A 27,427-nucleotide genomic window follows, 5' to 3' on the forward strand; every position below is an offset into this window, starting at 1 on the left:
GCTATTCGAAGACATTTTCCCCCTATGGGCATATCAATGCAATATGTCTTCAATATTTCTGATTCGTAAGAATTTCGATTTACATTTTCTGAAAAACGGTTCTCAATTGTGACTGTCGAATTACGCTAGATTATAAATTGTATTTTTTTAAAAAATTCACTATAGTGGACCTCAGAAATTTATTTATTTATTGAGGGAATTCAAATATCAATTAACTCCTACGTGCAACAGAAAGTACGTTTGTAATTTACATGTCGTTATAGGCATTTATTTATTTTATGACAAATCACATTATATGTAAAGAAATCAATGAGTGAATGATTGCAAAAATCAAAGTTTTGAGAAATGCAGTTTTTCTTCTATGTAGGTGTCTATGCAATGTGCTTCCTATATTTCGCATTTGTATGCATTTTGGTTAACATTTTTCAAAAACGTAGCTCCCGAATAAGCTTACAGTAAAATAACGTAAAATAATAGCGTTTATTTTTTGAAAATTTCACAATAGTGGGTCTCTTAAATTTACTGATTTATTAAGTGAATTTAAATATTAACTTCTACGTAAAACAGACACTATGTTAGTAACTAATATGCCTTTATTTTTATTAATTTATTTTATGGTAAACTGAATAATCTATAAAGAAGTTTATGAGAAAGTGATTTCAAAAATTAAGATTGTGAGAAACAAAAAAACAATCTTTTTTCTATATGCCGGCCAAGACAATATGCTTCATAAATTTCTCATTTACGTAAGATTTGGATAACATTTGCAAGAAAAACCATTTTCAATTGGGCATACTACTGAATTACGCAAAATTAATATTTTTTTTATTTTTTGAAAATTTTACAATAGTGAACCTTTTAAAATTACTGACTTATTTAGTGAATTTAAATACTAATTAAATCTACTTACTGAGTCGTCTTCTACGATTAAAATACGTTCGAATTGGTCTTACAATATCCCAATGCCACAAAAGCATCCCTTTCTTTAAGGAGTTAAAATCATTACTGTTAGATTTAGTTGAGTAATGTTGCCGTCACCCAAGACTCGCTAAATTTAACTTAATCGCGGTCTCTGAACTTCTGAGTTTGCACCCAAGAGTCGTTCTGATCGTCACTGTTGTCTGAGATATTTAGGGAATCCCTACAAGCTTTGGCTTGCAAATTTCAGTAAAAGAGCGACATCCTTTTCTTTTTACCGCAACATTTCTCCACTCTTTATTATTATTTTGTTTAGGTGAAAGTAAATAAAGGTATTTCCAACGAGAAGAGTTTTTTTTAAAGAGATATTCTTTGGGATCTGTACCAAAATCATGTGGAGACATGAATCGTTGTAATGACTCAGGTTCACTTAGAAATAGAGGTTTTAGTCTGCTTTAAAAATTTAGATCCATATAAGGAATTTTTAAGAAAAAATAGACGTTTCGAAATCTTTTGTTTATTAATAGAATGCAAATTTTTTAGAATTATTAATTTTCTGCTTAATTCTTTGAGGTGAACAGATTTTTTTTTACTTATTATTATTATTATTTTTTTTAAATTCTTATATATGTTGAGACAGCAACATTTCTCTACTATTTACATTATTATTTTACTTAGGTGAAAGTAAATAAAGATGTTTCCACCGAGATGAGTTTCTTTTAAAGATATTATTCTGTGGGATCTGCACCAAAATCATGTGGAGATGTGAATCATTGTAATGACTTAGATTCACTTAAAAATAGAGGTGTTGGTCAGCTTTAAAAATTTAGATTCATATCAAGAATTCTCAGGAAAAATTTTACGTTTTAAAATCCTTTGTTTATGAATAGAATGGAATTTTTTAAAAATTATTAACTTTCCTCTTGATATTTAGGCTGAACAGATTTGTTTTTTTCATTCCTATATATGAGAAAACAGCAACATTTCTAGACTATTTACATCATTATTTTGTTCAGGTGAAAGTAAATAAAGGAGTTTCCATCGAGATGAGTTTTATTCTATTGTTTTATTAATATTTTTATTTTTATTTTTATAAAGAGATATTCTTTGAGATTTGTACCAAAATCAAGTGGAGACGTGAATCGTTATAATGACTGAGATTCATTTAGAAATAGAGGTTTTTGTCGTTCAGCTTTAAAAATTTAGATTCATATAAAGAATTCTGAGGAAAAATTAGACGTTTCAAATTATTTTGTTTATTAATAGAATAGATTTTTTTTAAAATCATTAATTTTCTACTTGATTTTTGAGATGAACTGACTGATTTCTTTTAAATTCTCATATTTCTGAACTATTCACTATTATTATTTTGGTTAAGTAAAAGAAAATAATGGTATTTCCACTTAGATGTGCTTTATTTTAAATAAATATTCTTTGAGATCTGTACCAAAATCAAGGTGGAGGCGTGAATTGTTATAATGAATCAGATTTACTTAGAAATAGAAGTGTTGGACAGCTTTAAAAATTCAGATTCATATAAGGATTTCTCAAGAAAAGTTAAACGTTTCGCAATCTTAGTTTATCAAAAGAATGGAGAATTTTTAAAATTATTAATTTTCTACTCTATTTATTTATCTAGTTCTTTAATTGAACTGACTGAATTTATTTATTGATTCTCATAATTGGGAATGTAGCCTAAAGAATCTCTCCTGAGCGATTCCTTGGGATACCATGATATAATGATTCAAATATGCACCAATATAATGATTCATTGAGAAAAATAATGTTTTTGTGTTGGTCAGCATTAAAAATTGAGAATTAAATAAAAATTTTCGAAAAAATAAAAATGTAAATTTTTAAAATTCTTTAAATTCATTGAAGGGTAATTTAGTGAATTTGTCAGTTTTTCTCTTAATTAACTTCTTTTAGATGAACTGACAGATTTTGATTTTTTTCTAATTGCTATACATATTTATTTATGCTATACATTTATTTTTTGTATAATTTTTACTCACTTTAAAATGAATTAAGTTACACTGAATTTTTTCTCTTGTTACAAGTTTTAATTTTTCTTACAATCTATATGAAGATTCATGCAGATCTGATTAAAAACTTCGAATTCTGAAATTAATACATTTTAAAAAGCGACACATCTGCTCAAAAGCCGTAGAAAAAAGCCATAGAAAATATTTTGGATAAAATTAAGAGGAAAAAAAATCATAAATAATCTTTTAACGGAAAATATTATAAGATAATTTTATTTTGACTTAGTGTAAGATAATCTTTGTTTTCAAAATCATTTTGAATATATATATGCATATATATACATATTACGGCGCTACGAAATTTTTTGTACTCTTGTATTTATTTTTTTCCTGTAATTGATAGGTTTACTAGCATTCTTTTACAATCTGACAATCATGGTCTTTATCTGTTTTCTAAAGTGTGGAATTAAATTAGATGAGACTTCAGGGCAATGAAGGTTTACTTTCTAAATGTTATTTAATGAAAGTCACGAACATTGGCAGAAAGTGCACGACTAATATAGCAAACTTTCAAACCACCCCTTTTTATTTAAGACACAACAAATGACTTTTTAATCCATTTTTTTAATAATAAGTTTATTTTAAAAAATAATTTTGTGACGTTGTAAATTCTCCAAATGTAGGTCAGAATGAATAGCACCCTTAAAGATGACTTAAGACTCAACAAATGACTTTTTAATCCGTTTTTTAAATAATAAGTTTATTTAAAAAAAAGTAATTCTGTGACGTTGTAAGTTCTCCAAATGTAGGTCAAAATGTAGAGCACCCTTAAAGAACTTGACACATTCAACTGTTATAGGTTTAAGGTTTTTTGATTGATAATTGAATCTAAGCAAAAGCGTTGTTTATTTCTTTGCAAAGTTAGGGAATGATTTTTGTAATAAGCAGATAAGATAAAACTGATTTTAAAAATCGGAGAATTAAAGGCTCTATTTGAAATAAATTTCTTTTTCTTTTCCTATGTACAACAACAAACAATAGAATAAAACAAAATTGTGAAAAGGTGCTTTTTATACGATAAGTAAATCATCAAAATTAAATTTTCAAAAGCAACACAATACAAAATGGTCGCTGTTTAGCTTTTTTAAAGATGAAACCTTGCTTATTGACTGTGGTCCTGCAACCACTGCAATTTTTTACTTGAGATGAAAAAGTAAATCTATTCTGATTAGGTAATAGAAGAGTTAGAGAAGTACGTAGGAGTTTTATTTATTTATTTATTTACTTATTTATTACTTATTTATTTGTATTTTGATTTTCGCGAGAAAAGGCGCGATTCATGAAATAAAACTCACATATTTTAAAAAATTATTATTTGAAAAATTATTAAACAGAAAATTATTATATAAAACTCACATATTTTAAAAAATTATTGTTTGAAAATTTTTTATAACAAAATAGCTAAGCTAGCTTATTTTTGTTTGTTTGTTTGTTTTTTGATTTTCGTGAAAATCAATTCATAAAATAAAATTCTTTTTCTAAAATTATTGTTTGTAAATTGTTTGTGACATAATAGCTACGAGATAAAATGACGATAATTTTAGATTTACAGTTTAAATACTATATTAGATAACTGTTACTAAATAATATATTAAAAAACTGTTTAAAGAGCTAAACGTGTAGTCGTGGCCGAGTGGTTAAGGCGATGGACTAGAAATCCATTGGGATCTTCCCGCGCAGGTTCGAATCCTGCCGACTACGAGAAAGTTGTATTTCTTTTAGACCTATATCGACTGAAATGAGCGTGGCATATCTCATCATTACTATTTTAATTTTGAAACTACAAACCATTTATCATGTTTTTAGAGTTGATATGTATAATTGAGAGTTAATAAAAAAATAATCATTAAATACAATTATATTAAATTCGACTTTAACTATAGTGAGAAATTTACCTTTGTTCTTAAAAATAAATATTGTTTTTTTTTTCATAATTTAATTAACTTAATAAGTAATATTTGCTCTTAAATTTTAATATATTTTCTTATTTATATGATAACAAAAGCAACTTATAACTTCATGTATTTTTTGTTTCAGAAAAATTATAATTATTTATTTATTAATTTGTTTTTTGCGAAGGAGATGAACGAAAAATAGTTATCGGCTCATTGACAGCGGCATTTTAGATTTAAAAAAAAATAATTAAAAAAACATAGTCTTTAATTTGGTAAATTAAAAAAACAGTTGTATAAACTTTCAAGAACAAAACTCACATTTATGTGATAGGTTAGATAGGTTAATTCTTTTCATAGTAAATGCATAAATAAAAAATCTGGAAAAAAATGCAAGATAATTAAAAACAGAATAAGATTTTTCTATTGAAGTTCTATTGAAGTTGCTATTGATTATAATGAAGTTGCTTGCTAAATAGTGGAAGGAAAGAAAAAAAAGAAAAACTTGGTTTGGTACTAAGGAACTTTTCCTAATATTAAACAATTACATTGAAAATCTCCAGATTTTAACCTTGGTCCTTCTACAGCAGCATGAGATGTCATCATCTTCTCTCATTGATTTGCGGGAAATGTAGCAGATGTAGCTGTGGGAAATGTAGCCAAATGATGAATCACCGAGCGTATTACGGAATATGTCGTGGGATGTACAGTCTCAGAATTTTCTAAATTTTATTTCAATTCGAAAGGAAATTAATTCAATTTAGCTTCATATGAAAAAATGAGCTTCATATGTTTAAAAAAGACTCATACTTGCCTAAAAATATTTAAAGAATATTTTTCAAAACTTTTCTTAAATCACGTTATTTGATGCATCGAGTGGAACAGCAAGATTTATTTAAATCTGGTTGCAAAATTCGGTGCCATATTTTTTAAAAATGCTCTTATATAGAAATAAATTTTTATTGAATATATTAAGGCTGTTTTTTGAAGGCTCCATCGTAATATGAAATGATTCTTTTTTGCGAATCATATGCTAATTTTCATAACTGTTGTGAGTTTGTAACTGTTATTCATGACAGTTAGGTCATCTTTAGCCTATCTAAAGCTGTCAACGTTTTTTTTTGAAAATAGAGCGAAATGTTAATATTTAGAAAATCCACAGTTTTATGAAAATGAAAAGTGTTTGTGGTCTAATTTTTTAATATTTAAAACTTAACTAAAATGATGCATTACTTAGGTTCATAAAAATTTGAAAAAACTGAGAATAAGGCAGTGATTTTGATAATTTTCATCTTACTGAAAAAATGTCGCCAAATATAAGCGATTTTAGAATTTTTTTTAATAACTTTAAAAATATTTAAGTTATTTGTCTGCTCTAAAACCCAGATAATTCTTCTCGGCAAGATTATATATATAGTTGAAAATATCTCCTTGCTTTAAGTGTAAGGCACTTAAACTATGGTTTTTTAATTTTTCTTGGCGACAGAGCTTCGAAAAGCAGCGTGAAAGAAATTTTAATTTTGTCCATAATATGTGAAACCGAAACTTTAGGTGGGGCAAAAAACGTCATTGATGAAAGTAAGTTTTGTGACAGATGTTCATGTAATCTCTCTTTATCAAATGAAATGGCCCAGGTAATAGTAGAGAGATTTTGCATAGCGTTACGGATTCCCCTGACTCTAGAGCTATCAAAGCATCACAGCGCACGAGCGACAAAGTAAGGTTTACAGAGCAATTTTGTAAAATTACTGTATTCTTTTGAGATTTTTAAAATTTTTGTCACTTTTTCATAAAAAGAACGCGAAATTTGTAAAGGTTTTATTTTTAGTACGTTCAATTTCTTTATCACATTTTCATCAAGGGAAGAAAAACCTGAAGATATACTTATATTTTTTATGGTATAATATGATGTATTACCTTTAATTGAAGAAGTATATAACTCAATTTAACTGTGTTCAATATCATTTTTAATTATTTTGCTTACTTTGAAAAAATTTATGTGAGAAAATGTAATTTTACAATGCAATTTTGCAAAAATAATTTCTAAATTTTCCCTTGGAGTATTTAAATTTTAATCACATTTACACGGAAAAAAAACTAAGATTGGAATATCATTTCTAAATAAATATTATAACACGAAATTGAAGTATGTGGAACTGGAGAAAATTAGTCGAAACGTTTTAAGAAAAAGAAACATAGCTCATTGTGTAAAATTGTAAGATAATTTTTATGAATTGTACCTGGTAATGATTTCATCAAAAAGTATTCAATAAAAAAAAAAACAGGAGTTGAAGAAGTTAATTTCTAAATTGTCTATTTGTATTTCTTTGCGAATGTTTTTTAAAAGGTTTTGTCCTTAAGGAATTTTTTAAATACACAAAAGCCTAATGAAATTATGAGAATTTAAATTTCAAATTACTCAATTTATCTTCATAACGTAAATAATTTGAAATTATTTAAATTAAACAAATTGAATCAAACATAACATGTTTATTAAAATTACAATGTTAACTCGATTATAATACATGCATACACAAATAACACGAAATAATTTAGTAGTTTTATGATAATACATTTTTGTTACATAAATAATATGAGGATAAATAAGCTAGTAGTTTTTCTATATAAATAATATGAGGACAAACAAGTTAGTAGTTTTATGATAACACATTTCTGCTACATAAATAATATGAGGATGAATAAAATAGCAATTTTATGAAAAGAAATAACAGAATATATTGATACAATCGAATAAATGCTTCAAAGTATTGTGTTATCTAAGGTTTTCTTGCTAATGATCGCAGGTCATTTATATGTCTTAGCATTCCAATAGACACCACTAAGTCTACTACATTCTGAGGTATCCAACCCTGCAAATAAAGAAAAAAAAATTTGAGATAAAATTTTAATAAGGGAATAAATAAAGCTGTGGTATATTTAATAAAAATTTGCGAAGACTTTTTATGTAAATAATTTAATAATATACACTACCCTGCAATAATGGAAAAGGCACTTAGTGTTTTTGCCATTTTTTTAGATTTCTCAAAAAATACTCTAAGGATTATTTTATATTTTGGAGATGTTTAGTTGATGCGATTTTTCATACTTGGCAATAAGATTTAAAGCTGTCAGAGGTTTGGAAAACTGACAACAAATTGCGATAGTATTTTTGAACACCCTAAGTTAGAAAATCAAGCAATAAGTCTGTAACATGTATTGATTACTTTAGTTTTTATTTCTAATAACTGCGTAAAATTTCGTAAACACAGAGTAAATATTTATGGAGATATGGACATATATATAAGAAAAAAACTTTTAACTTTATAAATATTCGCTGGAATCAAACAATATTTCTGGAGCAATTTAAAATTAATTGCAAAATTATTTATTCAAAATTTAAAAAAAAAATCGTTAAAAACTGCACAAGATATAAGCAGTTAAGGTAGTTCTTTTATATAGGCATGTAAGGAAAAAAAAAAGTTTTTTTAATACTTTTCGCATTGTATTTAGCAACTAATAAAAAAAGTTTGATTTAAATATCTTAAAAATTTAAAAAGTTTCAAGCAATTTTCTAAGTAGTTTTTGTGCTTTTTGAAAGAAAGCTCAAAAGGATCAGGGGCTTTCTTGAAATTTTATTTTGTACTATTAAACAAGATTTACTAAATTTGAGACTAGTACTGTGGAGGTTATCCCTCATAAAAGTATGTTTTCATCATTATGTTTTCTTTCCTTATACCATGGCATTTTGGATTCCGGACGATTATTGTAGGCTATTATGATTCGTTATTAAATTTTATTTTACGAAACAAAATAAAATTTGTGGAAAACCCCTGATCATTTTGAGCTTTTTTTTAAAAATATACTAAAATTACTTAGATAATGGCTTGAAACTTTTTAAATTTTTAAGATATTGAAATCAAACTTTCTCATTAGTTGCCAAATTTAAGGTGCGCTCCTAAAGTTCCTACTATTGTTGTACAGTGCGCAAAAAACTAAAAAAAAATAATAATTAAAGAAAAGAAGAAGAAAAAACGAACCACTCGGAATAATTTTTGATCTGATGATCGGATCTTTACGTTCTAAGGCTCAATCTTAATGGCTCGAGGAAGTGACCTCAAATATGCTAATTATTAAGTACAGACGATATTTTCCTAAGAAATCGAAATTTAAATATCTGACTTTTTTTAAAATTCGATTTCTCAGGAAATTATTCAATCGATTTCGCTCATATTTTGTATTTTGGCATACAAAATTATATTCTTGAAAATGACGCAAAAAATTGTATACCATACAATTCAAAATGCTTCCTACCATTATTAAATAAAATAATAATGAATATATACTAACATTTATTTTTTGTATGGAATTTTTTTAAAAATAAAATGTGTTAAATGAGAGAAAATACATTTTTGTATCGAACTTACATCGTAGCTTAAATTTTCGCCTGCACTTATTATCAAATTTAAGGTGTGCACTGAATCTTAATGGATCGAGGAGGTGACCTCAAATACTCTAATTATTAAGCGCAAACGATATTTTCATGAGAAATGGATTTCTAAACATCCAATTTTTTTGGAATTTTCCCAGGAAATTGTTCAATCCATTTTGCTCAAATTTTGTATTTTGCCATGGGAAATTATATTCTTGAAAATGATGCAAAAAATAGTATACCATACAATTCGACAATATATGTTTTCGACCATCATTAAATAAAATAATAAAAATTATAAATATATACTAAAATTTATTGTTTGAAGAGAATTATCTTCAGATAAACAATATTGTGTTGCAAAATTATTTTAAATTCGCTTAAAAAGTTCTCAAGATCTAGCGAAATGCGCAAAAAGTAAAATAAACTTAAGGAGTCCAAACTTTGGAGCTCTCTCTTGACTAAACTATTGGGACCAAATTTCCCAGATTGCAGAAAACCAAATCCGTCAGAAAAAAATTCGTAACTTAAAATATCGTCTGCTCTTATTAGTTAGCATACTCGAGATCACCCCCTCGAGCCATGAAGATTGAGTCCTAGAACGTGAAAATCCGATCATTACATCAAAAGATACTCAAGATGTTAAATTAATCGGTGTTATTTAATTTTCTATTTTCTATTAATAATACAATTAAATAAGCAACTTACATGAAAGTTGACTTGCATCAGCCAAATTAAATAACTTTTTCGTGGATCATCTTTCAGTGGTTGTATGTAATAAGTACAAAACTTGTGTTCTGCTCTGAAATAAGAAGGAATAATTAAATAAATTAAAACTAAATAAAAGTACATAAATTGAAAGTAAGTAATTAAAAGTAAGCACGCTTATAAATAAATAATCTTAGTAAATTTAGAATTAATAAGGAATCGTTCAAATATTACGTAAGCACATAACGGGAGAAGGGTGTGTGTGATTTGCTTATTTATGTTGTCAAGTAAGGAAGGGTATTAGAAATGCTTATGTAAGGCATATTAATCCCATTATTTACTTTTCATTTTTTTAATGCAAAAAAAAAAAAAAAAAAAAAAATGCAACAAAAAATGACACTTGAATTTCAAATTTGAAAGAATTGTTATTTTCAGGGAAAGAAAAGATTTAATAGGAGAACAGAAAGAGGAAACATATTAAATTCTTTAATAATAATCTACTCAAAATTTTATAAAATGAAATGAAATATAAATTTTTTTTTAATGCAAAGTTGCACCTTTTACTTAAATTCAACACAAAAATTGGATTGCTACATCAAACGTCTAAAATTAGGCAAAAACTCAGGGTGTCATGAAATTTTCCCCACGGGAGTTTATTTTTTTAAAAATGTATTTTTCTAAAATTGAAAAAAACATGCTTACGTAATATTTGAATGCCTCGAAAGGGAACTAACGTTTTAAATTTTATTCTTACGTCGTTCAGAATAAAATTTAAAATTATAGCACATTTCAATACGTAGTTTTTATTAAATTTAAGCGGTAAAAGTAGTAAATAGTATATTGACTTGACTACAAGAAATTATCCGAAATTGATTTCTAGCTTTATTGACACAGGTGTTTCGTTACACCCACATTTAGTATACATTTTTAGAAACTTTTTCAAATGTATATGAGATTGAAGTCGCAAAATTCATATATGGGCGAGGAAGAGGAACAAAAAGGCTATCGCAAAATGTCGAATCACTAGTGAGGAAGATGGGGTGAAAACTATCAAAGCTAGTTTGATTGCCAGATGAAAATTGGTTGTGTTTCTAATAATCACATTTCAACTACGCTTAATTTCTTTCGGTAATAAAATGGGTTTTATTCTTTAGTAAATTGCTAGTTTTCAGAAGGGAGTTTTTCTTCCCGTAAATATCATTATGAGACTCCTGATGCGTATATTTTCTGAGCGGAGATTCTAAAAAAATACATTAAGAGCGGTCATTACGAAATGTCCTTTATAATTCGGGGAATGAGTCTGTTAATGTGCTGTGTTCACTGAGTGTTGGGATCATATATAGGTAAAAAAATATCGCGAATCAAGTCGATACATATTCATGCAATTAAATAATGCTGAACAATTGAGCCGCAATGGCTCAGAGGATAGAGCTTTCGCCCTCCAATGAGGTGAACCGGGTTCGAATCCCTGTGATGGCTGGTCGATACGAATTCCGCATCCGGCTAGCACCAACCACAGTGCTGACGTAAAATATCCTCAGTGGTAGACGGATCATGGGTTAGAGTCCCCTTGCCGTCAGGCTAACCTTGGGTGGTTCACGTGGTCTTCCTCTCCATGTAACGCAAATGCTGGCTAGTTCCGTTAAAAAGTCCCCCACAGAGACAAATTTCTCTAACTACTTGATCCAGGAGTTTCTTTGCTTTCTGGATTGGGTTCAAAATTACAAGGCTGCACATTAGTAGTCATAAACCCAAAAACTGGGTTAGCTGTTCAACGACGGTTATAAAATGAAATAGAATACTAGCATTAAATTGATGAAACCCATGAATATGAAGTGTTATTGAATTTGTGTATAAAAATTTTGAGCTTGTAAAATTATTTTACAAGAAACTGTTTAAAATACAATTAGAAGAAATTTTATCATGAAATAATTTCTAAAAATAAAAACTTTCTCTTCTTTTATTTCTAAAACATTTCATAATATTTCGAGTTAAAAATTAGTGAGCACTCTTAAGGTTTATTAAACAGATAAAATACTTAATTTAACTAGCAATCAACTTTTCAATTGCTCATAATTTATTTCCAAACTGAATACGAATCATGAAACTAATTAAATATTATTCAATATACAGGGTGTTCAGAAATCCCCATTCTTAAATTTTGTAATCTTTATGAAAAATTGAGCAAAAAAAGCTATTTAGAAAAAAATTATCAAACTCTGACTAATCATAATCGAGGCAAATCAAATACAATTAGAAATTAAAATCAATAACAACCAGTTTAAGTGACTAAAGGGCAAAAAGCATCTTCAATTGACTGCGATATATTTTATTGGGCAAAAAAATTTCAATTTTTGCTGATTTTATATTAGTTTTGATTTTTGATGATTTTAACTTTTTCTTTGCCTTGAACAACGATTACGATTCGTCAGAGTTTAATATTGTGTTATTTTCTTACATAAAAATTAATTTGTCACCCTTTTGTGTGAATTTTTTGTTTCTTATTTCAAACTCACTCTTAGAGCATATACAACAAATACAGGATAATGTATATGTTACTGTGAATGACCGAAATTCGTGGTTGTTGACTTCCATCGGTGAATGTTGACAATCACATAATCGCTTTGGTAAATATCCAAAATATATACTAGATCTAGTTAAGTGCCCGGTATACATTTGCCCAGTATGCCCTACATCAATGTTTTTTTGAGGTCAAGTGCCACTGCTCTGTATGCATTTAACCTGTACACTGATGGTTCTCCTAATCTATCCTCAGAAGATATTAAAATATCGAATAAATATAATAATATCAACGAATAAATTAATATCAAATATGACATAACAAATATTTCGGTTATTCTCCAAAGCAACTATGCGATTGTTGACATTCACCGGTGAAAGTCGACATTCTCTTGATTTCGATCATTCAAGGTAACATCTATTTTAGATTAAATTTTTTTGCATTAATAGCTTTTGTGACTGTTAATGACAAGTACCTCTTAGGAAGCACAAAATAATTAGATACTTTCTAATTAGTTACCTTGTGTAGGATGGAGCAGGAGGCATATCTGGATGTTGTACAGAAAAACTTGAGACAAAGAAGCTGTTACCTCTTTTTCTGAAAGTTCTTAAATGAACGAAATCCCTGTATAAAATAAATAGGTTTTATTCAAAGTTATGATTGTTTAGCAAATTCGAAAAACTTGAGAAAATAAAACTTATCATAAGCCTTCTGCTCGGACAAAATTTTTAAGCAAGTACAATTCAAAATTTATTTATTAGTAACTACCATTTTCTTTAAAATTATGAGTTCTTTCTAGAAAATAAGCTGTTTAAAGAAACTTCCATATTGTCAGATGTAAACCATTTCTAAGATTAAAATCAAAAATCTTATGCGAAAAATTAATATAACCATTTATAGGACGTCACAGAGAAAAAAAAATTTGAGTGTGAATGTTTTTTAAAATATTTCAGTTTGACATTCCTAATGTCAAAACCCTAATTTATGTGAAAAGAAGCAAATTGCACAAAAAAAAGCACTTCTCTGAGCTCCAGATCTAGACATTTTCAATTTCATTTGCAATTATTTTTTTTTCTCACATAAATATTAAAATTTCTGGTTTTTGATCCATCCTAATATACAGTATGCAAAATAGAAAACGGACCACCCAGAGTAACTTTTTATTTAATGATCGGATCTTCACCTTCTAAAACTCAATCTTAATGGTTCGAGGAGATGACCACAAATATGCTATTTAGTGCAGACGGTATTTTTAAGTTACGAAATTAAACACAAAAGTACTTTCTCTGAATAAACATACCTTTTCTTCAACGGATATCGATTTTCGACCCCAGAAACATAGGGGGTAATCGCGATGTGGAAAATATGGTCCGGATATTTTGATCAGGAGAACGGTGCTAAGTTCGGGCCCTTCAATGTTAATTTTACTCTTTGCGTATTTCGCCCTATCTCGAGAGATTTTTAAGTGAATTGAAATATTTTAACACAAAATTATAAAATTCTTTTATCCAAAGATAATTCCATGCAAAATATAACTTTCAGTAAATATTTTTTTATTATTTTATTAATTAATAGTCTAAAAAGTTTTGAATAGTAAGGTATACAATTTTTTTGCATCATTTTAAAGAATGTAACTTTGCATTACAAAATACAAAATTTGATCTAAATCGGTAAAATAGTTCCAGAAAGATCGAATTTTAAAATATACAACTTTTTAAGAATTCGATTTTTCAGAAACTATTATACCGATTTCGTTTAAATTTTGTATTTTGCCATCTTAAATTGCGTTCTTTAAATTGATGTAAATAATTGTATGCCTTAATATTCATGTTTTTTTCGATTTTCATCAAATTAAATAATAATTATTTTCTAAAAGTTGTATTGTGCTTGAAATTATTTTTGGATAAACAAATGTTATACTTGTGTGCAAAAATTTTTCAATTCTTTTAAAAAGTTCTCAATACGCAAAAGGTAAAACTAACATTAAGAGGTAAGGTAAAATTAAGAGGCAAGGTAAAGGTAAAATTAACTTTCCTGACCAAACTTTGTACCATATTTTCCAGTTTGTGACCGTCCCCTATATTTTCAGAGTCAGGAATCCGAATCTTTCGAAAAAAATGTTGTACAGAGAAAGTGCGTTTTTGCGTCTGATTTCGTAACTTATGTATTAGCATATTCAAAATCACTCTTTTGGACCATTAAGATTGAATCCTAGAATGTGAAGATCTCAGCGTTTATGGATGAAGCAAATAATATATTTTAAGATAAATTGCAACATCTCTAAAATTTTTCTCGCATGCATATTACTAACACAAATCATGATTAGCCATTAAGTTGTAAAAGAATTTCGCATAAATTTGAACAAAATTAAAAATTTGTAAAATAATTTGTCATTTTAAAATCTAATCTTTAATCTAAACTTCTACTATCATTTTATTTCATTATGCCATAAAACTACTTTTTTTTCTATATATATACTTCTTTAATGTGGCTTAAAACTTACCTATTTTGAACAATGAATTCTTTTTTCAGAATGAAGTATGCTATATTTGTTTGCTTGTTAATTTGCTGAATAACCTGCAAATTTTTTAAAATTCAGATATTATGAATACAACAAAATAAAGCTATCAGATCATATTCTGTAATTTTAAAATGATGAAATGTAGAAAATTAAGTATTAATAATAGTATTTCTATATCATATAACTCGAAAACATCTAAATTACTCAATAATAATGTTTTATAATTCAATGCATTTTACGCTTTCTACTTTCTACTAGCACATTTTTAATTCAGAATTGTTTTTCCTCAAATATAATATTTTATGAAGTTTACGTTGTAGTTGTAGTTTTATCCCCGCCAATTTGAATTCTGTTAAAATTCGATATATAGTGAGCAAAGAATAAAATTCTAACATGAAGAACTTTCACAAGCGAAAAGAATATTTTGAATACAATTATAGCCAGGGTTAGAGGAAATTATTCATCAATTATATGTGAATTATTCCGAAAGGATTTGTTAATAATATAATAAGTTTTTTTCAGTTATAAATATTCTAATGTGTGAACTTATATTATTCAAAACTGAATGTGATTTTTTTAGGTGAAAGATTATATTTCATGTTTAAGCGCATCGCTAATGCTGAAACAAGGTGTCGTATTAATAAAAATTAAAAATGTAAGACTATGGACACAGAATTTTTTTCTCGCTTTTAAATATTTTTGCTTCTAACATACAGGGTAACACTTATAGTTTGCCTAAAGTTAATTTTGTTGAATCTGTCTCACGACCTGGAATTTATAAATGACAGCAAACTCTGAAGAATGGGAAAATGTTGCTTAAATTTGATCAAAAATCTCAATAATAAAGCTTCCTAGAATCCTCGTAAGCATAAGCAGAGGGATCCACCGGAAGTTTCTTCAAGTTTTGTTATTGTTTGCATTCACTCAGTCATCCATACCTGACACAGTTTTTAAAATTTATGTCAAATAATTGAACTCTGTAGTTTTTGAAAATTTTGTTAACTTTTTTCTTTCTTCATTTATTTTTTAATAGCTCATCAACATAGCGACTATTTTCGTTACAGAAACCCATCGCGGTTTTTAGATCAAGGAAAGGATCTTTAAAAAAACATAAGACGCTGAGAAGAGATAAGTTCGAAAATTTGGTTCAGCTTTGTTTTTTTTTCTTTCCTTTTTTGGACGTATTATTTCATTGCGTAGTATTATTGTTTCATTGCATGTAGAAATGTTCATACCTTTACAACACTTACAGAATTACTTCATAGAATTACATTTGAAATGAATATACTGAAATTGTTTCAGTTAAATGAAACTTACTTTAGCTTCTAAGAGATTCCGATTCCATTCTGTACTTTTGTCAACATTAAAAAATAGTTTGTTATTTAACGATTCAGGGTCCATTTCTATAACACCCTAAATGAAATGAAGAAAATAAAACTTATTAATAAGGGTATAATTTTATTTACACTTCTGTTCCAAAAATAATTTGTGAAATAAATGCGTGAAATTTGCTGGAATCAAAGATATTAAAATTATTTAAGTTTAAAACTAATCATGCTAATGCCGAGTAAAGCAACACCGAGCGTTTGATTAGAAATATGTCTCACATTGAAGTACATATTAGAAATATATCTCATATCTAATTTGCCTCGCATAATTAATTTTCCTCACACAATAATTATTCAGTTAACCTCCCTCAAATCAGTCAATTTCCTCTTACTAATTAATTTACCTCAAATAACATGCCGCACAAAACACAAATTTTACCAGCTATTTTCTTCGTGGATCAAAATGACTAAGGTAGTCTTATTGTTTGCTCAGCTGTCACTTTACGAATTATAACTATTACAAAATGGAAACACATCTGCCTTAATCTTGCGAACATTGCATCCAAAAGCTATGATTTGTCATAAAGGATAATAAATAAATAACTGCTTTTTTTTTTTCTTCTTCTTCTTTTTTTTTTTTTTTTTTGTATTTTTTTTGTAGCCCAAACTCTTCTTTAGAAAATGGCCAAAGTTACCCCGGTGGCCTAAGTGCCAAAATGACAGCACTGATGGATACATTTTTTTTTATTAATTTGATTTCTACTTTCAAATGCTCTTAGAACTGTTAAGCATAAGCTTAAAATATTTCTGGCGTGAACTTTATGCAATGTATCTTATTTTGGGGTAAAAAATGTAGTCCTATATGTTTCTTTTTTTAATAAAAAGGAAACCTTGCGAAATGTTTTTAAAAAAAATTACTAGTTTGTCCTTTTTATGGCAAAACATAGTTTAAGTTCACATAAATTTTAAATTTTCATTTCTAATGTTGATTTAAAAATTGCGAGATTTCAAAAATTGTATTCCTTTACGAAGTTTTGTGAACTATTTCGGCTCTTATTGGCAGCTATTATCTTTTTATGCACTTTTTATTGTCTAATTGATGAAGTATTCACAAAATTATTTTAATGTTTATATTTAAAAATATGAGTGCTTCATTTTGTAAAAAAACTAACCAACCAATTAAAACGATTTTGTAAGTTACTATCTGAGTGATTTTACAAATATGGAAATATTTAAATTATGCTATTTTCTGAAAATAAATTGCAAAAAATTTGAAAAAAAGAATCACTGAAATACTTATATAACGCTAGCAGAGCTTACAAGTACTTATTTTATTTTATTTTAGTATATTCTTTAAGTTGCAGTTTATCGCGTGAATATCGTGTTAATTTGTTTTATGTAATTCATTGTGTCTCATTCTTTTCGTTATAATTCTCTTCTAGGTAGTATTTTGTGACAAATTAAACCAAATTTCCACCAATAAGCAGAGCTTTCTGATTACGAGGTGGATTAAAAAAAATAGTGAATTTTATTTACACAAATATTTTTTGTAAATTTATACGAACATGTGAAAATATAACAAAAATATCACTAGAATTAATTTTATATCTTCATAATAAAACTTTTGAATGTGACGCGACCAGTCAATCGGAGTCAAAGATTTTGTTTGAAAAAAGAAAAAAAAAGTGTGTCGCTAATTAAAAAAAATCGAAGTTTTTTTTTGGCCAAAAAGTACTTTAAATTTCCGTTTTCTTTCCTGATTTGAGCTCAGATGCTTAGATAATTTTGGTATTTAGAAAAGTTGTATTCTTTTACATAGATCAATAATAAACAAAAATGGAATTAGCGTTATAAGTATTTCTAATCATATGTTTTAATTATGCATCGGGTTTAGTTATTAAGAAGGACATAAATAATAATAGAATACTCACTTCATATTTAAACACTTTGCCAATTTGAGGAAGAGTTTTGCAATAAATGACATCATCCTCATCTTTGCTTTCAATTGTCCAACCTGGACTATTCATTATTCTTTCTGATTCTGTTATAGCTTTGTCAGCTTGGCTTTCATAATTGCTTTTCTTCTTCTTTAAGAAAATATATTAAATCAATTTCAATAATAAAACTGCACTTTTTATTAAAATTTTTATGCACTTAATATTAAACTTATTTTCCCATTTATGATAAAAAAATTCTAGGAAATCCCTTCCATAAAAGGGTAATAAATTTTGTCATAAAAGGGAATCCCCTTTTATGATTATGGTTAAGGAAGACATTGGAGTATATTTTCTTTTTATAAATAGAAAATATATTTCTTAGAGGTTTCATGTAGATTCCACAAACGTCACTACCAATGGTTTCCAAAAGGTGTTCCACTGAAACTTAGTCTTCCATTATAAGGGTAGTAAGAAGTAAGAAAGTAAGAAATTTTTTAAAATCAGTAAAAGTTATATTCATGTTCAATCCACAACTTATTTAATATCTCAGTTGTTTATATGAACTTATTTATGAAAATGCCATAAGAAAAGTAGCAAAATTTAAAAATAATTTTTTTTAAAATAACATATAGAATAAATTATGAAAACGATATGCAATTATAAAAACTTCAATTGCTATTTCTCCTCGAGCTTTTCAATTCAAAATAAAATGGCTAAATTGAAGAATAAAGGATTACGTTTCTATGATTACTATTCTCAACGTTTATAACAGTTCTTTTTTGAAACCATACTTTAGCTAATTTAATTCATTTTCATAATGCATACACCAATAACAAATACACATATATATGACATTGAATAATCCACTGAACAGCGAAACTAATTTTTTTGGTTTACGACTACTAATGTTCAATTCCGTAGCCTTGTAATTTTGAACCCAATCCAGAAGACAAGGGTACTCATGAATCAAGTATTGCAGTATTGGGTGAAATTTGCCTTCATGGAGGACTTTTTTTGAGGGAACTAACTCGCATTTGCTTTACATGGAGAGGAAAACCGCGAAATCCTCCCACGGCTAGCCTGAAGTCAAGAGTACTCTAACCCATGATCCGTCTACCGCTGAGGATATTTTACGTCAGCACTATGGTCGGTGCGAGCCGGTTGCGGAATTCCTATCAATCAGCCTTCGCTGGGAGTCAAAGGAAAAAAAAAATTAGTAAAATTTGGAATTCGCGTAATTATGTAGAAGTAATGAAATACAAAGTTTCTTTTTTTAATTAACAATATGAATTCTAATATTTAACTACTAAAGCCATAGTAAAATAGAATTCGATTCAATAGCAAGTTCTTAGGATTCTGCTAAAATAAATAATAATATTGTGAAGCTTTATTATAGGCAAATAATACTAATTCTAAATGTTTGCGTAGAAATTATCTTTTCTCCAAAAATAAAGGTTCATTATTTATGTATGGATAAATGGAGAGAAAAAAATTGTTACACAAAAATTATTATTATTTAATTAATTAATTTTATATTTATTTATTATTTTTTTTGACTTGAGCAAAATGATTTTTATCTACAACAGCATGAAAGTTGTGTTTAGAAACAATCTTTTTATTTTGTTTTGCTTAGTATCCTTTTCTCGTATCAAAAACTAAATTCGTGTAGATAAAAAGCCTCCTGTGGAATTGGATTTGTGGAATTGGATTACACATAAAAGTTTTACTGGATACCAAAATGGACTTAGATTTTGGTTTTGAACAAAACTTGGAATTTATCTTTTTTATACGGCTCGTTAAGTATTATGTTTGCAATTATCACTTTCTGTTCAATTAATTCAGTGCTAAAATTACAAGCAGTATGCCTCTAAACACTATTTTCATTTCAGCTTTGGGATCAAGTTATATGAGATAGATAAAACCACAATTCAAAATTTTCAGTTTTTAAGTGAATATATCAATCATGATTTATCAAAGCTCTCAGCCAGTAAATTGCTTTTTTCAATGTTTAGTTAACGTTTTTTATTTCTCTATTTATTATTATCATTATCGCGTATCTTTACGAAAATATAATGTATTGTTTGAATTAACTGCTTTTTATTCCAAATTTATGATAAAACGTTTATCAATTGCAAATGTAAAAGAAAATATATTACCTTATCAATTTAAATTTTGGCAGCGAAAATCAGATTATGAATTTATGTTATCGGTTTTAATAAATGAAAAGAGCGTTATCAAAGGTGATGCATTCTGCCAATCTAAAGATAATTTTAGTGTTTGAGAAAAGATATAAAGAAGTTAAGGTTATTTTCAATATTTTCTTTTCTGGAAAAATGGTGTTTATTATTTCATCAGACATAGTTACTAGAAAAAACTTTGCAATTGTTTCATTGCTTTCGATTGTTCGAAAAACTTCATTATTTTTTTCACTATACACTTACGATAAATGCAAATTAAATATGGTAACAAAATGATTTAGTTGTATCATAGGAGGAAAATCGATTTTCGCCATCTAAAATGGAAAAAATAGAGTATTTTTAATGTTACTTTTAATTTTTTTTTTTTTTTTTTTTTGAGATTAAATGTCCAAGGCATATGATTCTGAACTTTGTTTTGCTATTAAATAAATAATAAGCGCAATAGAATTCAGATAAAGTTAACCTAAAAAATATCTAGAAATAGAGCTATCTGCATAAAATAAATGCTAACAATGATATCTATATGATAATTAAATATATATTTTATAATAATGAACTTTTAAATTATAAAGGAAAAATCTTTTTTAAGGATAATTTAATATTATTCCTAATGCAGTCATTTGAATGATTATAAATTATAGAATCAAACTTTATATTTTGAAAAGGCTATCACATTGCCCCTGCTGAATGAAAGTAAATGACATATTTTTGACACACGTATTTTAAGAAACAAAAGCTGATAATATTTGTCAATTTGGCAAAATCATTAATTAATCCAATTATATAAAAAACAATAAAAGTAACTCTTTTGATTAAGACACAATTTTTTATTTTATTTTATGACCACCGTTGAACAGCCGACCCAATTTTTGGGTTTACGGCTACCAATGTTCAACGCCGTAGCCTTGCAATTTTGAACCAATCCAGAAGACAAGGAAACTCCTGGATCGGTACCCCCAGAGGCATTGATTTGTTATGGGAACATGGAGGACTTTGAGACTCGACAGATTTAACGTGCATCAGCCACCATTTACTACCAAAAATTGTGTCTTTGACCGGCGGGGACCGAACCCACGAACTCTTGGACATGGGCCCGTCACCCCACTGACCAGGCTATCCCGGCCTAGTAGCGACCATTTAATTTTACATTGATTAACTAGCAGCGTTACATTACAGACTCAAAGGATGGACATCGACAATAACAGTACAACATAAAATAGCTAGTCACGTCACAGGTATTTATTTATTATTATTTTTTAAATTTTTTCTTCTTTTGCATTTAACATAAATGGCCATCACGGGCAGCTGAAAAGCTCCGGACTTACCGTCTGTCCCCAGGGACTGGGAGCAGGGTCAGTGGTGAGGCGTGTGTGGTGATCAATCACGTTGGCTGCTATTGTGAGCCAGTCCGTGGTTGATAGTGGGGTATGTATGTTTTGTTTATGTTGTGTTGTGTGTTTTACCTATTTTTATTATGAGTAGTAGTTGAGGCAGTGTTTTGGCGGATAGTGAATTATAAAACTTACCAAAATCATAAATGGTGGTAACTTATTAGAAATTAGTAATTAAGTTGGCTGACTCCTCCCCCACCATTTTTTTTTCTTTTTTGAATTTATATGAATAGCCATAACGGGTAGCTGAAAAGCTCCTGGCACACTGCTTGCCCCCAGTGTCTAGGAGCAGGGTCAGTGGTGAGGTGTGTGTGGTGATCAACCGCGTTGGTTGCCATTGTAAGCCAGTCCTTGGTTGATTGTGGGATATGCGTGTTTTGTTTGTGTTATGTTTTGAGACTATGTATCAGTGTTTGTCATAGAGATTTTGGGAGTCTTGAGAGACATAGGGATATCAGTTAGGTTATATTTGGCCAATATTTTTACCGCTAAAGACGCTGATTGGTCTGCTGAAGACCCAGCTGTTGTTAAGCCCTTGTACCCTGGGTAAAATGATCATGATATAGATTAGTGTATTATTGTGTGTGCGTTTATCGACAGTTAAGCCATTTCTTGTTTGTGTGGATCGAGCTTGCGGTCTTTTTTTAAATTTTTTTTTTATTATTTTTTTTTATTATTATAAGCCTCAAGGACAACAGCTTGTGCTGACTGACTGCCTGCCAAATGTTTGTTGGTCAGGGGTGGGGCCAGAGTGTGTTTTTATGCTGCAGCAGTGGTTTGCCAGTATTTTTACAAAGTTATTATTAGGTTTATGACATATTGTCTGTGATGTTCCTGGTTATGGCAAGAATATTTATTAGTTTTTGCATAATATGCTTGTTTCTTAAACTGTCTGCATATATCGATCTGCCTTGTTCATTGGGTTTTTTGAGGTGGTACGATTCAGTTATTGGGCAGTCATGTAGGTAGTGACTTGGGGTACCTGTGTCATCGCATGGGCATGTGTCTGTGTTTATTCGCTGCATCCTGTGTAAGAATGAGGGGAAGAAGCCATGTCCTGTAAGGAATTGTATTGCTGCTGGATGGCCTATGAATCGGTCTGTGTCTACTTTAGGGTAATATGATTTTGTTGCATAGCCTTTTGCATTTTTGTCCCAGTATGCTTGCCAAAGTTTTTGTGTGATGTTTTTAAGTTTATTTCTTAGGCTCGATGGTGGAAGCAGAACACCGCTGGGAATCCCGTGACCTGCTGTTGCGTCTTTAGCCGCTAAATCCGCTGCTTCATTACCTATGTTACCTGTGTGCGCTGCCACCCAGTGTATTTGTGTGTTGCATTTTCTGATTAGGTGTTCTAGTTGTCTCTGTGTTGTTGCCACATGTCGGTCTTTTTGCTTCGTTTTTCTAATAGCGTGTATACTAGCCAGACTGTCTGTGAAAATTATTGCATCTTTGCAGCTGTGCGTCTCTAACCAATTGATGGCTTCTTTGATGGCTAAAACCTCTGCTTGAAACACTGTGTTTTCTTGTTTTAGCGTAAATTTGTATGTATCTGTATGTTGGTTGTTGTGGTAAACACAGAATGCAGCTCCATTGTCTGTTTTGGAACCATCGGTGCAGATTTGTACCGTCGTTGTTTTGCTAGTTCTAGTACTTGTTGGTAGGTTAGTGTATTTATGGCTAGTCTTATGGGCCTGGTGGACCATATGTGTTTTTATCTTTTGATAATCATCCGCTTTTATGTTGCATTGTGTGTTTTCTTGATTGAATCTTAGTGTGTTAGCTAGTAGTGCTTCTTTTAGAGTAACTCTTGAAAATACATAATTTTTCCCATTTGAGACCCCAAAAATGGATTTTCGTTCCACTATGAGTCGGCACAATGAAAAAATTACGAAATCAAATTCAAAAACTTACTTCTTATTAAGAAAAAGGTAGCACACTTTTTTAGATGATTTTATTTTCTAGTCTAATTAAAATTTTTGAGCATCTAATAATAAAAAAAAAAAAAAAAATACAAAACCAGACTCAAAAACATACTACGGAAGAAAGCAAAAAGTACGTTTCTTTTGATGATATTTTTTCTAGACGGATTTATTTATTTATTTATTTATTTTATTTTTTATTTATTTCATTTTTTATTTATTTCATCATTACTGTTTATTTCCCTTTTATTTAATTCGTTTTTTATATTTTTTACCACGCAATAAAATATTAAAAATTGTATATTTTAACAAAATAATTTAGTCGGCAAAATTAAAAAGATTTTCTAAATCAGACACAAAACACAAATCCTTTAAAGAAGCAGAAAGTACATTTCTTTGAATGATTCTTCTATTTTATCGGATATGAATTTTTGATCGTCAAATAAGGCATTAAAATTTGCATATTTTAACGGAATAACAGAGACAGTGGGTGCGTGCAATTCAATGATTTTTCAGATGATCCAATGAACAGATGATTCTACTATCTACTAGGATTAATAGTTTCGACCCTCAAATGGATTATTAAAATTTACATAGCTTTGAATTATGATTCAGTCCACAAAATAATCTTGAAAACATAATCCCTCAATTTATTTTACATATTCATTTTCCGATTGTTGCCCCCTCTCTGAAACTCATTTCATAAAACCAAAAAAAAAACTTTCCTACAACTTACAATACTTAAACACGTATATCTAAAGAAAATTTCATGCATAGAAATAGTTATTTAAAACTAATACCTATCTTTTTATAATTTAATTAAAAATGATTTTAAAAAATCCAGAAGACAAGGGAACTCCTGGATCGTATTGGGAGGAATTTGACTTCGCGAAGCACTGACAGTATTTTTTGGATGGACATTTGCGTTACATGGAGAGGAAATCCACGAAAGCCCCGAAGGGACTCTAACCCATGATCCATTCACCATTTTTGATATTTTTCATCTGCACTAAGCAGTCGCCTGTCTGCACTAAATTCTTTGAAAATTATTTTAATCCAAAATCAAGCAGTTTATATAATAGTCTTCAATTCAAAAATTTAGAAAAACATTGCTGAAACTGGTAGGATATTGATTAATTTTAAGATGCTTAAAAAGTGATTTAGTCAGGCTAACCGTGGGAGGTTTCCGTGGTTTTCCTCTCTAAGTAACACAAATGCGGATTAGTTCCATCAAAAAGTCCTCCACGAAGACTTAATTTCTCCCAATACTTGATCCAGGAGTTCCCTTGTCTTCTGGATTGGGTTCAAAATCACAAGGCTACGGAGTTGAACATTAGTAGTCGTAAACCCAAAAAATTGGGTCTGCTGTTCTACGACGGTTATAATATGTTAATCATAGACGTATGGTACCTTACCTTATAAATTTCTATGGTTCCTATAGGTTACCATAGATTACCATGGATGTGTCTTTGGCAAAATTTTTTGAATTACCCCCCAACTCAAGAATGTCTTCTTTTTTTTTTTTTTTTTTGCGCACTGCACACCACTCATGTGCTGATTTTTTTGGGTGCTCATTAGTATGCATTCACAGAAATATAAACCAGCGTGGTTTTATTTTGGCACAAGCAGATTTTGTAGGTCAAAGTCTAAGGAAGTAGCTCTATCTCGAAGTTTTTTTTTAATGATCTTTGACCTTCAATGAGCAAACTTATTTTGTTTAACAGAAATAAAGAGTTTATGTCGTAATTGTTAGAAAATTTCTTTAGTATTTTTGTCGAAAAATTTTCGGATGAATGGAAAAGGTATCCATTATGGATATAAAACGAAAGCTTCTTATATAAGCACAAAATCGAAAACGATACTTATTTAAATATCAGTCATCGATAGAGAATTTTTTTATCTTAAGTGCCTATTATCATAAGTAAACAAAACGGTTTTAAGACATTTGCCAACATGGCATACTGCGTTCCTTTTTTATGAATTTTAGATTTTGCATTTTAAGGAAAGCAAATTTTAATATGCTCCTGATTTTAAAAGTGCATCTATGTATTCAATGTATGATAATTGTTTATTTGTTTCAAATAAGCTTGTTAAATTTTTATGTAAAAAAATTAATTGTTTATTTTATATATGCTTATTGTTTATTTGTTTTTACTATAATTTATTTTATCTGAATATTTGGAATCGCATTTTAGGAGCGTAAACTATAAATATGTATGATGTATGCACAACTATAAATTATTTATGTGCTAAATATAATGTTTCTCACTTATTTGACCTAAATTAATACAAAATAATGAAAAAAAATAGTTAAAATATGCAAAATAAAAATTTTATATCAAAGGGGTAAAGAATATTGAAAGAGAGGGTAAGGAAAGGTTAATGCACTTTCTTTTGCACTATACGCCAATAGCCATCCAAGTATTAAAAAATAAATAAATAAAATAAAATTAAAAAATAAAGACAAGAGAATATTATCAAATTGTTTACTTTTTAAAAAAATCAAAAATGCATATATATATTTTTTTTAATTTTCAGCCAAATGATTCAAATGATTTTTTTTTATCTAACTTTATAGTTAGGAATGAAATTTGAAAGTAAAAACAATGAAACTTAAAAAAAAATCCTGCATAATTGCTGAAATATATAGCCAACCTGCTTATTATGACAATTTAAAGAAGTTACAAATTTTAAAACATACATTAGAAGTAAATTCGTATTTAAATATGACACTGTATAATATTAAAAAAACTGAACGAAAATATATGAAACATTAATTTATTAACAATAAAATTTTCACACTCGAATTCTACATTTTAAAAAAGAAACTCTAAGCATTACCTCGAAAAAAATCTACTCACTTTGATTGGATGATGCGGAACAAGAAATTGCGTCATCCATTGATGAAGAGTGTCATTGGTCGTTAAGAGAGAAACACAATCAAATACCATGTGGATCAACATGTTTTCATTTTTTTAAAATTCCGGGGAGAAAGCAAGCATATAAAGGATATTATTCTGATACGGGTATCATTTTTGATTGGAAGTTAAATTGACGTATCAAAATTATTTAGCATGATTGCAAAAGTTAGGTTACACATTCAGATTAAATAACGCACATGATATTAAATTTTTAAAAATATTTTTTATAAAGAATTTATATGTTATGGAACTGAACCATTATTTTCCTTTCTCAGTTTTAGTAGTAATTTTAACAAAATTAATTCATGTGACTAGTAATTTGATTGATGTGATTAGTCTTGAAAGTTTAAGAAAATAATGGAGCCTCGTTTAAAATAATTTATATCTGTAAATAGTATAAAATTTGAATAAACGTATTATTTCATTTTACTATTTAACTTATTTACTTATTTTAAAAGAGATATCCACCTATTCATAAAGGATTATTTAAGAGAATTTAGTGTTTCTGTTTCTATTAGTTTATAAAATTAATAGTGATGAATCAGTTTTTTTAATATTTATTTAAATTACTTATTTATGCAATAAGCAAAAAAAAAAAAAAAAAAAAAATATCAAAAGCCACCAACCCGAATATTTTGATGATAATGATTCGATTTTCCCAAACTGAGTGCCAATCTCAATGGTTCTTAGAGGTGATTT

At 28.4% G+C, this 27,427-nt stretch overlaps 2 protein-coding genes and 1 non-coding gene across 6 annotated transcripts in view; 1 reads left to right on the forward strand and 2 right to left on the reverse strand.

The window, feature by feature from the left end:
- LOC107448379 (protein TANC2) overlaps nucleotides 1-1,118 on the reverse strand; it is a 34,718-nt gene extending 33,600 nt beyond the window's left edge. For both annotated transcript variants that reach the window (XM_016063549.5, XM_071187478.2), the window contains exon 1: nucleotides 911-1,118. In XM_016063549.5, coding sequence (XP_015919035.3) covers nucleotides 911-977 — 67 coding nt within the window. In that variant the 5' untranslated portion in view covers nucleotides 978-1,118. The remainder of the gene's footprint in view (nucleotides 1-910) is intronic.
- A 3,464-nt stretch (nucleotides 1,119-4,582) lies between these two features.
- TRNAS-AGA (transfer RNA serine (anticodon AGA)) lies at nucleotides 4,583-4,664 on the forward strand. Its single transcript has one exon. It is a non-coding gene; the product is annotated as a tRNA-Ser (tRNA).
- Nucleotides 4,665-7,325: 2,661 nt separating this feature from the next.
- LOC107448378 (steroidogenic acute regulatory protein, mitochondrial) lies at nucleotides 7,326-26,827 on the reverse strand. 3 transcript variants are annotated; one of them, XM_016063546.5, is made up of 7 exons: nucleotides 26,669-26,827; nucleotides 18,294-18,449; nucleotides 16,352-16,447; nucleotides 15,017-15,090; nucleotides 13,033-13,137; nucleotides 9,993-10,086; nucleotides 7,326-7,725 (listed from the first exon to the last, which is right to left on the reverse strand). In XM_016063546.5, exons 1-7 carry the CDS (start codon nucleotides 26,768-26,770, stop codon nucleotides 7,633-7,635), a joined length of 720 nt encoding a protein of 239 aa, XP_015919032.3. In that variant the 5' UTR covers nucleotides 26,771-26,827; the 3' UTR covers nucleotides 7,326-7,632. The 3 variants fall into 3 exon arrangements, with proteins under 3 accessions (XP_015919032.3, XP_015919033.3, XP_087011092.1); XM_016063547.5 differs by having other exon boundaries at nucleotides 18,294-18,446; nucleotides 26,669-26,809; XM_087154966.1 differs by lacking the exon at nucleotides 26,669-26,827 and adding an exon at nucleotides 26,649-26,667.
- Nucleotides 26,828-27,427: the final 600 nt, after the last annotated feature.

This window comes from Parasteatoda tepidariorum, chromosome 11 (genome assembly GCF_982258835.1).
Source record: "Parasteatoda tepidariorum strain Cologne lab strain chromosome 11, Ptep-v5.0, whole genome shotgun sequence".
NCBI classification, from domain to species: domain Eukaryota; kingdom Metazoa; phylum Arthropoda; class Arachnida; order Araneae; family Theridiidae; genus Parasteatoda; species Parasteatoda tepidariorum.

What these genes read in the sequence shown, in the direction of transcription:
- LOC107448378 (XM_016063546.5), bottom strand. Translation starts at nt 26,770, where the DNA reads ATGTTGATCCACATGGTATTTGATTGTGTTTCTCTCTTAACGACCAAT. An exon ending in GCAAAGTGTTTAAATATGAA is followed by an intron (nt 16,448 to 18,293) that starts GTGAGTATTCTA and finishes CATTTCATTTAG; the next exon opens with GGTGTTATAGAAATGGACCC. An exon ending in GAATTCATTGTTCAAAATAG is followed by an intron (nt 13,138 to 15,016) that starts GTAAGTTTTAAG and finishes TATTTTATACAG; the next exon opens with GGATTTCGTTCATTTAAGAA.